General features: G+C 37.8%; 1 protein-coding gene, 1 long non-coding RNA gene and 1 other non-coding gene across 3 annotated transcripts; 1 reads left to right on the top strand and 2 right to left on the bottom strand.

Annotated features, from left to right (window-relative positions):
• Window positions 1-1518: 1518 nt before the first annotated feature.
• LOC148976830 (uncharacterized) lies at window positions 1519-3036 on the bottom strand. Its single transcript, XR_016145999.1, has 2 exons — window positions 2755-3036; window positions 1519-2371 (listed from the first exon to the last, which is right to left on the bottom strand). It is a non-coding gene; the product is annotated as an uncharacterized LOC148976830 (long non-coding RNA).
• On the bottom strand, window positions 2441-2716 carry LOC120494323 (small Cajal body-specific RNA 13). Its single transcript, XR_005625840.1, has one exon.
• A 402-nt stretch (window positions 3037-3438) lies between the features above and the next one.
• Window positions 3439-6024, top strand: glrx5 (glutaredoxin 5 homolog (S. cerevisiae)). Its single transcript, XM_039693506.2, has 2 exons — window positions 3439-3858; window positions 5533-6024. Exons 1-2 carry the CDS (start codon window positions 3564-3566, stop codon window positions 5700-5702), a joined length of 465 nt encoding a protein of 154 aa, XP_039549440.1. The 5' UTR covers window positions 3439-3563; the 3' UTR covers window positions 5703-6024.
• The last annotated feature ends 6521 nt before the right edge of the window (window positions 6025-12545 follow it).

The raw sequence follows: 12545 nt of genomic DNA, 5'->3' as shown, positions 1-12545 counted from the left end.
ATTAAACTCGTTAAATTTCGAGAAAAAAGTCGAAATACAATCTTGAGAATAAACTCATTAAATATCGAGAGTCATTATAATGCGAGATTAAACTCGTTAAATTTTGAGAATAAAGTAGTGTTTTGAGAAAAAATTCGAAATGAAAACAGTGTTCACATATAGCCATAGAGGACATGGCAGAGTTGAATCGCTTGATCAAGCTATATTTTAGACTTTCTTTCAATAACAAAGAAATACTATTGACTTTAGCTAACTATGACAGAATAATAATTAGCATACAAACTGGTGCCCTCTGGCATTTAAAGGTTCTCAAAGCGATCCTGGGTGTAACGTTCGAATATTTTCAAACAAATCGGAGCTAGACCCTCCCTCCTCCGCATCTCATCTCCTCCCCCTCCCTTCCGTGCTTCCTGAAATAATTGTGAACGTGCATAGTTCTAGCTAATTATATCCTTGTGTGGGTTTGGCGAACATAAGCGTCAATTTAGAAGAAAAAAAACTATTTAACGTTACCCACCTGTCAAGCAAAAACAGAGCAACCTGAATGTCGGACTGGAAGCCCTTCTACCGCCGGAGTTCTCGCCATCGTTCAAAAGCTTTGCTACCGATGTAAATTCGGAACTTCGCACGTTCTTTATCCGACTCCTTCTTCTTTTTAATTTGTTCCTCAGAACGACGTCTCTTTGGTCGTGTGTCGGTAATTTTTCAAACTTCCCTCTGATGCTTCGCTGCTCTCCTTCACACACACACCCTTCATGTGCACGTGCACTAACCCCACAGACCCACCCTCAAATACTTCTTGCCAGTGATTGGCTGGAACACTGTTTGTTAGGTTTCGTGGTCCGGGTAAGACATGATTGTTTTTGTTGCCGTTTGTGGAGCCTGTGGTGTCTACAGAGACCGCGTTTTTTTACAGTGTGTTTAGGGGACAGGCAGCTAGCCGATAGTGAGGAGACGTTTGATGTATGTGACAAAAAATGTTTTGGCCCAGCATCGCTTATAGAACCTTTAAAATCAAATCATACAACATATTCAATACCAGATGGGGGCAGTATACCTCCAGAAATACCTCCACGGCCACGCGCTCTCTCATGTCTTCAAACAACACGGGCGAGCACTGTGTCGCTCTGTCTCCCTCGTGCATATTAATCAAATCATTTGACACGATAGTAAAAGGTTGGAAGACAGCAGTTTCACGTGGAGCATTTGAAGATTTTTACAGATTAGAGACTAAATGAACAACATCTCAATACTAAATTATAAAGGCCGTCTCATAGACAAGCCGGTGCATTTCGACGATATGGGAAAATTAAAGCCCAGGCTATTATTATTAGTTTTATGATATTCGTTTTGTTCATATTATATTTTTATCATTAGTTTTAATTAATTTGACAGACAGCATTCTCTGATGTGGACCAAGCTAGCGTCTTTCAGAGCTGCCAACTCTCACAACACTTTTCACGCACTCTCACGACACATCAATTTTGTCATGCACAGAAAAAGACACGGAGACCGATGTCAGCTCACAGATTCTGTTAATTTTATTACACAATTCAAACAATAAACGCAGTTTTGGCACTTTACACGAATCATTTCTATCGACCAATAATTTTTTTAACTCTTCCCTGAACTGAAATGTAGTAGTGGGCTGTATTTTCCACACGACTGACATCAGGTTCAAGTACACACAAGCCGCCGACTTACTCGTGTATTGCAGTTTGGCTGTTGGTAATGTTGCCTGCCCGCATACCGCCTCCCATGGCCGAAACTGGTATTACGACACCTGCCGAGCTGGGGCTAGTAATTTAGCATGCTAATTCAGGTTAATATCTCGGCAGCACTATAACTTGTAATTTTTTTTATGACATCATCAACCTTATTTCTTCTCATTCTTTTGATGCGTGTAGCTCATTTTTGGGATATTTTAACCTCAATTTTTACAGATGGCACCTTTAAAGATAATTTGCAAGTGGCAAATTCTTTTAGAAGGAAAAATCAGTCTAATTTTTAAAAGGAAAAATCAGTCTAATTTGCGCGATGCTTTTATCCAACATGAAATGCATTATAATAACTTTAATCTCGATATTTGATGAGTTTATTCTCAAGATTGTATTTCGACTTTTTTCTCGAAATTTAGAGAAAAATTTTGGCAGAACCTTTTCAAACAGCAGTGTCGTCAGCATTATATTGTTATGCTATAAGTAAACACTTAAACACCTAATAGTAAACACTTGTTTGACTTATGGTAGTAAAAAAAAACGTGCAAATCTGGGATTTGTTTTAGTGAGCATGTATTTTATTGAAAAGTCAATAAAACAAACCTTTACACTTTACTGAGATTATGATGAGCAATGATGGAATCCGGGCGAACCTACGGATATATAAAACAAGTCTGAATTAGACAATGTAAGGGTTTTCCTACATTCACAACATAACGTTTCACTGTGGCAATTCTAAGTGTCTGAAAGGCGCGCAGATCTCCTGTCAGACAATATCTGACTGCCAACGCTGTATTACTCTGCCTGTTTTGAAACTGGTAACGGTATAAAACAAACCATTACCGCTGTGGAAACAGGACGAGATTTGTTGAAAGAATATCGCACGTAAAACTTCAAAGTCTAGAGAAGTCACGCCTTTTGTTCCTTCATTTTAGTCTATGCAGCCTCGTCGAGTCTCCAGCCAAACTGCAAGCGGAGACAGGATCGCGAGACTGCACTTACTTATGTGGACAAATGTAGCAGACATCTTACTTACAAACACTAAGAAAATTCACGAAGTTTTCAACAACCGCAGACTTCATCAACCCGAACACGAACTAAAAGATGCACTGAAATACAGACCCGTGACTGAATCATTCGGCTCATTGTTTGCGCTTGATCGGTTGAATCGTTTAAAAAACAAACGAACGAACGAACGATTCTTTATCCGTTCGAGCAATGTCGAGTGATCACGAGTGATCACTGTTTTTACTTGTTATAAAACTATGACAAAATTATAACTAGATTATAGTGTTTTTAAATGGCTGTGTGTGTTTCAATCACTGCAAATTAACTGAAATTCCGGCAATATAGACGAATCACTGAATCATTTTTAAAAGAATCCTTAAGAGAGTTTCAAAGAACCGATTCAAAGAAATGAGTTGGAGCATGTACGTACCGGAAGAAAAAAGGTCACTGTTATTCTAACCGGATGTAAATGCCTCCACTAATTACTACTTATAAAAAAAATTACAAAAGAAAGAAAAATTAGGCGTTTTTAAATTGCAGTGAATGTGCGTGTAATATTAGATACACATTTTGCTTCGCTAAAATATAAGCTGTCAAGAGATAAAAAGCAAATTGTGTAATCTTCATGACTGACGTAGGATTCAACCAATCATAGAGGACAGGAAAATGACGAGAACCAATAGCTTTCCTTTGTTGAGTGTTTATTCTCTATGAGGCGGAGCTTACGGTCAGGGAGTTTCTTCGGTGAAGTTCTGTCACTGTGGCTTCAGTTAAAGGACGTAACACACATACACAATACCACTTAATATCTTCACCAAAACCCTTCAGATTTGTACAATGAACAACATTCTCAGATCGACAGCTCGGTGTCTTCGACCGGGCGCGTGGCATTACAGAACAGCGCAGAATAATGGAGAGAACCTGTCTGGTTGGGCCCGCCTCATGTGCTCCTCGGCGGGCAAGCATAATATGGAGGAGATTGTGAAGAAGGACAAGGTGGTGGTCTTCATGAAAGGCACTCCTGGTCAGCCCATGTGCGGTTTCAGCAACGCCGTCGTTCAGATCCTCAGAATGCACGGGGTCGACAGCTACGCTTCTTTTAACGTGCTGGATGATCAGGATATCAGAGAAGGTGGTCATTGTTGTTTGAAGAGTTTTGGGAGTTTAAAACGTTACAATTTGATAACCTTAAGCTTGGACGGTTGTATCTGATGTGTGGGTCTTCTTAAACGTCTGACATACTAAAAAAGTTACTGACCTTTTTGGAAAATTTCTATTTTAAGCTGTCAATTTTTAATCATAAAATTAAGAAAAGTTATCATAATTGTGACTTAGTATCTCATAATTGTGAGAGACTTTCTAAGTGCGTGTATAAGGTAGGGAATTTTTGGGGAAACCCTCCTATCTCAAAAGAATGACACGCTATTATGAGGAAGTTTATCAGTATTACTACATCAAACTTTAACATGAGTTTAATTAGAATTATTATTATTATTACAAACTTCAATTATTCAAAGACTAGTCTTTATTAAAAGTCAGTTTCTCATTATGAGCTGTGAAGTAATTATTACGAAATATTCACGAGAATCTTGTCAGAGAAGGTGAGACATGAGAAAGTTTCTCATTTTATTAGAAACCAAGGCATTACTACGTAAAAGTTTATAAAGATTATTAAGGTTTCTCATTATTATGACATATTGAGTCATTATGGGAAAGTATCTCATCATTATGTTGATCTTTTTATGAGAAAGAATAATTTCCTTGTGATAGTGACTTGACAACTCACGGTAATAAGAAACTAATTATAAAATAGTTTTTCATAATTATGAGAAAACATCTCATAATAATGACTTAGCATCTCATTGTAATTGCTTGACATCACATAATAATTAGAAAAGAAGTCATTATTACAAGATATTAATGAGACACAAAGTCATTATTATGAGAAAGGCATTACTAAAATAAATGAATTACTACATAAAATCATTAATACTAAAAATGTTCTCATCGTGAGATATTAAGTCATGAGAATACATTTTATGTTGATCCATTATTATGGGATATTAATGAGAAACTTGATTATAAAAACTCGTTTTTATGAAAGTTTTACATTATTATGTGATGTTTCCTTGTAATAAAAAAAGCATATCATAATAGTAATCAGAAATGTCTCATTATTACAAGATGTTAGGCCTAAGTTATTGTTATAAGAAAGTTTCTTCTTCTTTTTTTTGAGTAACCAAGACATTATTACATGAAAGTTTCTCATTATTATGTTGATCTATCATTACGAGATATTAATGATAAATTGTATTTTGAAAAAAATAAATAAATAAAGTTTCTCATTATTATGTGATGTTTCCTTGTAATAACGACATCTCACAGTAATAAATAGTAACTGATGAATACGTTTCTCATTAATACGAGAAAACATCTCATAATAATTAGAAACATTTTCATTATAATGACTCACTATTATGAGAAAGTTTGAATTTTTTTGGCAGAAATGAGCTTCCATACAATGCACTTTAGTTTGGGTCTGAAACTTTGATCAATCCAGCACGAGTAGGTTAACGGCACCAGCAGTCACCCGGTCAGCTCCTTTATCAGTTTTGCGCAGCAGGAAGAAAGGGGTGTTAACCCTTAGACCCCTGAGGTTAGTTTCCAAACAGCAAAGCCTAGCCTGAAATACTTAAGTGGAATTAAAAAGGGAATATCAGGTTATGCAAGATGATTTCCAGAGTTGTGCATGTAAGAGTTAAGGACTAAACTGTTTACTGACATGCGACTTTGTTCCACCTGAAAGGAATAAAGAAGTTCTCCAACTGGCCGACGATACCACAGGTGTACTTCAACGGGGAGTTCGTCGGGGGCTGCGACATCCTCCTTCAGATGCATCAGAGCGGCGACCTGGTAGAAGAACTCCAGAAGATGGGAATCAGATCCGCTCTCCTGGATCAAGAAAAACAGTCCTAGTCAGCGAAGCTGCATCCGTAGGGTCCATCGATGGAAACTTCTCGAAGGTTGACTTGTGAAGGGTGATTTGACCTGCTGAAGTCCAAACTAAAGGATAGGATGTCAAGACTCCGAAATCCTGAGAAATCACTGTAAAACACTTGACATAGAATTACCGTATTACACAGATAATGATTACGTATCTATTGCAAATGCTTGCCTTTATTTCAGATACTCTAATGTTAGACCAGTGCATATTTAAAATGTTGTATTTTGAAATATATTATTACATGTATTTTAGATGTATATCAGTTGTTTTTGTCAATAAAATAATTTAATTCGCCCATTGTTTTGATTTATGAATTATGATTATGAATTCTGCATTCTTTAAACCCTTAGTATGAGTCTTGTCTAAAAACATGATTGGAAGTTGTCCTGTTGTAGATTATTTGCCCCGTTTACTCCTAAGATGTTGACATTTTTTGGGTCAAAGGTATCTATTTGGCTTTAATGGTAAGACTTATTGTAAAGATTTTTTTCATTGGTTCAGAACGATAACACTTTAAAGTTTAAAGAGTTTAATTTTGTTGATCGTGTTAATGTTTGTATCTTTGACAAATTTAGAAATTGATAATCATGAAGGACGTTAATCAAAAAATATAGGTCTAGAAGAATAGGTTAAAGATCTGAATTGACGAATAACATTCCAAGTATATTGAAGTTTTGATGATTGTAGCTTCACGTGTGTCCACTAGAGGACGCAATACTCTTATAATTGTTTTCTGACTGATCATAGAACACCAAAGATGATGTCATTAAGGATAGAGGACTGAAAAGAGTGAGGGGGGTGGGGGGTGGACTTTGAAAAAGTTTAGAAATTGCTTTTTTTAAATTAAAATTCCTTGATTTCATGTTGTTTCGAAAAGCACATATTTATGTTTTTAAATGTTTCAAGGAAATTACAAATGATATATATATGTGTATATATATATATATACTTGGTCTATATTTGTACCTTCATTATAATGACTGTTCAAATTGATAGTTTAATTTATAAATAAATAATTAAATAGAAAAATCAAATCATTCAGGAGGCATTTTCTAAGTTAATTCTTAAATAAATGAATAGATTGAGATGTGGAGATGTATTAGGCAAGGTAACATGGTAACACTTTTGTTTACTCCTTTTTAAAAAAATGGTAAACCATGCTTGACTTGCCATCCTCTCAAAAGCTTTCATATCCCAGCACTCCTCCCTCTAAGCTGGTTGCTAGGCAACACCACAGCTGTGCCCTATACCCTTAAATAGGGGGCACTATTTGAGGGGACAGCAATTTGTAGTGCTGTCCGAAACAATGCCCTGTAAAAAATTATATGAGCAAAAAGTTATCACAACATATGATTTTACATTGCTTTAACTCATCAAAAATAAGTTGAGCAATTTTCAACTTTTTTATGTTATTCAAAACTCAACTGATTTAAGTCAGTTTAATGTAAAGAAAAAAATAAAAAATTTAAAATTGTAGGCAGCAACTTTTTTAACAGTGTGGTGGACGTTATCAAGTGCTCTCTTTTAAACCCATAATGCACCACAACAACAATGCAACCAACACACTCCACGGCAAGTAAATAACCAAAATGCACTATGAGGGTCACGCCGAATTAATTCCCGCATCTCGATGCGTCCGCCACCGAGTCATCTATCCATTTGATTATTATGGTTTATACAGCTTTCATTACAGAGTTCAAAATAAATCTTTTCATACAGCCAGTTTGGTAAGTTTCAAAGGATTACTAAACAGCAAGAAGAAACTGCAAAAGCGGCAGCCCTTCTGGCGCTCTCAGTGTCTGAATTCACTCCACCGCTTTCATTCACTCCGTCAAGGGGACTGTATTACTGAAGTAATGTAGGGAATAGTCAATGAGGGTATAGGGGGCAATTTTAAACACAGCTCAGGTTTTCTCAAATATGAGGCACAGAAACAAGGATCGTCACAATTCTCCATGTCGATTTGGTTTGCAAACAGAATCAGGTCATTGGTGCCGGTGCCTGAAGAGCGTCTGACACCTCTGTTCTGCAGGTACGTGTAAACATTTGAGACTCCAGGAGGAAAGAAGGTTTGTACAGCAGTTGTCAGAAATACATTTTCAAGAACACACATAAATGTAGAAGTTGCTAAAAATTTCTACGGCGTTCTGGTGCTGAGAAGAAATCCCTGACTCTTGAGGAGGGGGGAGGGGGGGGGGCATAAATGGAAATGATGTCATATAGACCATTTCACAAGATGTAAACAACACTGGTCCAGAAGCACTTCCTGTTTCAGTTTTTTAACACTACATAAATGCTGGGATAAAAAACAACCAACAGAACATTTAAAACTGAATCAAAAGGTTAAACAAACATCTTTAAGATGTTTTCTTTACATGTGAAATAAAGAAAACAGCTACAAACTGAAACAGGAAGTGCTTCTGGACCAGTGTTGTTTACATCTTGTGAAATGGTCTATATCATTTATAGCCAGTCAACACTTACTGTATGAAGGTGGGCTGAAATAAACTATTATACATATTAGGGCTGAGGACATAGACTGTAAAAAATATGGACAAAGTGTCTGTGACGTCACCCATAGACTCTCTGAAGAACGGGTTTGAGGCTGTTTATGGGGGGTATGGGCGGCGCAATACTGGAAAATCAAGGGAAATACAAAATACGGTATGTGGTATGATCTGTTGTGTCAGATCATGGCCGAGACGTCAAATTCACTCGGCGCAGCCCACAGCTGTCAATCAAAGTTAACCGCCCTTATTTGTCATACATTTTTTATCTAAATATGATCTAAACTACCGAGTTTAAACCCCCCCAAACCCCCTCACAGTTAAAAGAAAGTTAAAGCAGTTGAAATCAAACAGGATTAAATAGCCACTGGGGGTCAGCAGCCTGCCTTATATTGCAGTGTTTATGTAGAACCAGGCTTTGTACACCAAAAGCACTCAGTCTGAGTTAGTGTAATGAACTATTAGTCCAAGAGCAAAAGATCTGGCCGAACCAGGGATGGGCAGCGTCGGTTCTGGAGTGCCACTGTCCTGCAGAGTTTTGCTCCAAGCCTATAACACACCCGAACAAGCTAATCGGCTAATCGATGTCTTCAGGATTACTAAGGCCCCAGGCAGGTGAGTTTTGTTTTATTTTATCGAAATTGGGGCTAAGCTCTGCAGGATATATCCACAAGTTTCCGAGGGGCGCTCCTGTAAAAAATAAAGTGGGTGAAACTTCCGGTGACGCGGCGGAAGTAGCATTCCAATGGTATTTTGTGTGTTAGTTAGCGAAGAGGCTAGCTGTTTTTCGGAGAATTATTTTACTATTTAAAGACGCAAATCTTTATGAGAGATGTCGTTACGGAGCTCAGGGACAACATGTGCTGTTCGCGGTTGTATGTAGAGCCGGACTAAACTAATTTAGTGGCTTAAACGTGATTGTTTTGAACATAAGCTGAAAACGAAATCAGAGTGATCCTGCCAACGACTGTAGTTTCCATCACCTCCCAAAAGACGACGAATCTTCCTGTGTACATTTGTTTAAATTCTTAATATTCTATAAACTCTATCAGCATGTGTTTGGCTGTTTTCTACTGATGTTACAGCTAAACTCAGGATCAAAGCCTGTGTTGACAGAATACCAAATGTGCCAGTTAATGTATTCAAGCAGCACATTCATTTATAATTTTGAATAAACTCCAAAGCACAATGACTAAGTGTGTATTTTTTATTTTAATTGTTTGTCAGCTCGCACAACTGTCTGTCACCATGCCTTGATGAGTATTGATTATTAATAATGTTATTATAATACTCCCAATCAACTACTGCGGAGGGTAAAGGTACTGTTATTTCACCCTTTTGAATTTCGTTAAGGTTGTGTTCCCACATCGTTAGCTAGTTTGGATCGCTATAACTTGAATGACTGTCAACTGTTGAATGAACGAGTGTCACGCATGTCAAATCGCGCTTTGTTTACTTCCAACCGGAAGTCGCGCCCACTTTTGACGCAAGGCCTCATGGGGCGTAGGAAACTTGTGGATACACTCCAGGACAAACGTTGCCCATTCCAGGGCTGAACCATAGATATCCACAATAAAGGCTAGATGTCTTACGGTCGAGTTTCTATCGTCATCACCGGCGGCCATCTTGTCACAGGCAAGCTGATGTAAGATGAGTGATCAGCACGAACACAAACACTCTTATCTCGTTAAAATCTTGACGGATTTACAAACGGTTTGGTTTCTTACAAACGTTATTAGCGCGGCTATAATTCTGGATGATTATTTATACACTTATTATTCATAAGTATGCATTGTCACATTTATAACAAACCAAACCGTTTGAAAATCAGTAGAAAATTGAGCAAGTTATGGTTATTTAAAAAGTACATGCACCATGTTTTAAAACACAATGTTTTAACTAACCCTGTCTGTGACAAGATGGCCGCCAGGTGCAGACGTCGACCTCCATTGGCCAGCAGCGTGGACAAGATATCGAACCTTTATTATGGATATCTATGGGCTGAACCCTCTAAAGAAACTTTAGTAGTCCCCAATCCTGGTCCTGGAGGTCCCCCAGCACTGCACATTTTAGGCTATGTTTACCCGGAAACGATTCTGAAGAGAAAACGCAAAAGTGGCGTTGCGTCATCACTTTTTATCCTGCGTTTAGATGAGTGTTTTGTGTGGGAAATCCGCGTGCAAATGGTGACGCAAAAGTGTGTGAAATTCAATGTAGTATGCACTTCAGGCAGCTAGGAGTGCATACCACAACTACACCAAGTCCGCGCGCCTGCGTACAATCTTCACTGTCAAGCTGACTTTTGCGTTTTTACCGTTTACACGGGAACACGGCGGTGGAGCGTTTTTAAGATTTCCACTCTGGAGGGTGGTTTCACTTTTTTGCGTTTTTAAGCCTCAAAAACGCCGTTGCCGTGTAAACGAAAGGCATATCCGATAAAATATTTTTACGTTTTCACCCGGAATCGTTCTCGTGTAAACAGGGCCTCAGATGTCTTCCTAATTAAACACACCTGATTTAACCCATCAGCTCGTTAGTGAAGAGTCCAATCACATTTTCTGCATTCCAATTCGCATACTATCCATCCTAAATAGTATTCGAAAATAGAATTAGTACATCCCAAATCGTTGTTTGTTGAAATGAGTGTTCCATAGAGACCCGTATGGTCTACTTTATCCGGACAGAATCAACGGCTGATATTGCCCACAAACCATCGCGCGTTGTACGAGGATTTGCTTAGAACTACAAAAACGAGTGAAAAGTGTTAAACAACTACAGACATGGAGGGCGTGGGAGTCCGGCGGTTGTATAGAGGTTTAGATAAAGGGGTTTTATTATCAGTATCTATTCTGACGAAGATGTATATATTCAATGTTGGCTACATTTTTTATATTGCATCTGCAGAAGCATTGTGTACTTTTGGAAAGATAGGTTTAGCCATTAACTTTTAAATACATCGTTATATTCAAATTGCAAACACACGAGGACTGGCAGATTAACGTGCTACAACATTTCTCTACAAAACGGTAAGAAATTAAATTAGATTGAATGACGGATTAAAACACATTCTTCATAGAAGAGTTTATTCAAGTCACTGTATGTATGAATTGCATTTTCTAATACATTTTTTAATAAATTAATGGAAAGGAGTTAACATGAGTGTGATGTCATCAATCCCTTTGTTAATCTTGCCTTGATGAAAGCACCAGACATTCAGAGAGTGCAAATTAGTATAATTAATTTTAAGACAAAATTTACACTAGATTTTATGACATCATTACTATCGCACTCAGTGTGTGCTAAATCTGTCTTCTTCATTAGCCATGGTGTAATTGATGAAAGCTCTCTCTTTCATCTTTTGTTCACCTCTCTGTGTAAAAGGAATCTATCATTCTCATGCAGACCAGTTTCAAAAAGACGCTGACCCACCAGGCGAAAACACTGGACTATGCAATCCTCCATCAATCCTCAAGACCACAAAAGATAAAGAGTAAGGAAGAGTCCATCCTGGCTTTGGGGGGATTGCTGGAACCATCCTCAACCTACTTGTCCTTATTTTGGTCTTCATGTATACTTCTATTTGAGACTAAACTATGATACACGCACCTAAAGGATTATTAGGAACACCATACTAATACTGTGTTTGACCCTCTTTCACCTTCAGAACTGCCTTAATTCTACGTGGCATTGATTCAACAAGGTGCTGAAAGCATTCTTTAGAAATGTTGGCCCATACTGATTGGATGATCCAACTAATACTATCTCTAACCTGCCACTTCATTATTAATAACATCAACTCTAGACAACTACAGCAATAAAATAGTTCACCAACCCTGAAAAAAAGGTACAACATATTACTGTAAACATGGCTGTAAATGCACATTTGTGTTCACAGGAACTAACTGATTTAGCTGTTATAATTCTCTGGTTCAGTCAGATGTCTTGCAGATTTTGACTAGACTTATACATTATTGGGCATTGTGATTGTTAAAGTAAGGAGTAGCCATCTGTAAATGTGATGTTTCTCTTGATGTCGGGACTTCTCAAGATAAAAGCAATAGCCTGCAATGTTAAGTTCCTCCCCTGTGGGAATCAGGCAGCTGGGCATCAGTTCACATGGGGTTAATTAAAAGAGATGTGACATCATCTTTGCATTAATGTATCCCCACTGCTTTCTTATCATTGTGATGTGTCAAGCCCTAGAGCTGAACGATGGAAAAACATGGAGGCCTGCTGACAAGCCTTCAGCAGCCTTATTGAGAAAAGCAGACAGAAAGAGGAGGTGGACGATGAAGAAAGAGAACATGA

This window comes from Pimephales promelas, chromosome 13, assembly GCF_988280905.1.
Source record: "Pimephales promelas chromosome 13, fPimPro1.hap1.1, whole genome shotgun sequence".
Classification (NCBI taxonomy): domain Eukaryota; kingdom Metazoa; phylum Chordata; class Actinopteri; order Cypriniformes; family Leuciscidae; genus Pimephales; species Pimephales promelas.
This window is presented reverse-complemented; position numbering and strand designations above follow the sequence as displayed.

Coding starts and splice junctions, on each gene's coding strand:
- glrx5 (XM_039693506.2), top strand. CDS start 3,564: ATGAACAACATTCTCAGATCGACAGCTCGGTGTCTTCGACCGGGCGCG. Junction 3,859..5,532: donor TGATCAGGATATCAGAGAAG/GTGGTCATTGTT, acceptor TCCACCTGAAAG/GAATAAAGAAGTTCTCCAAC.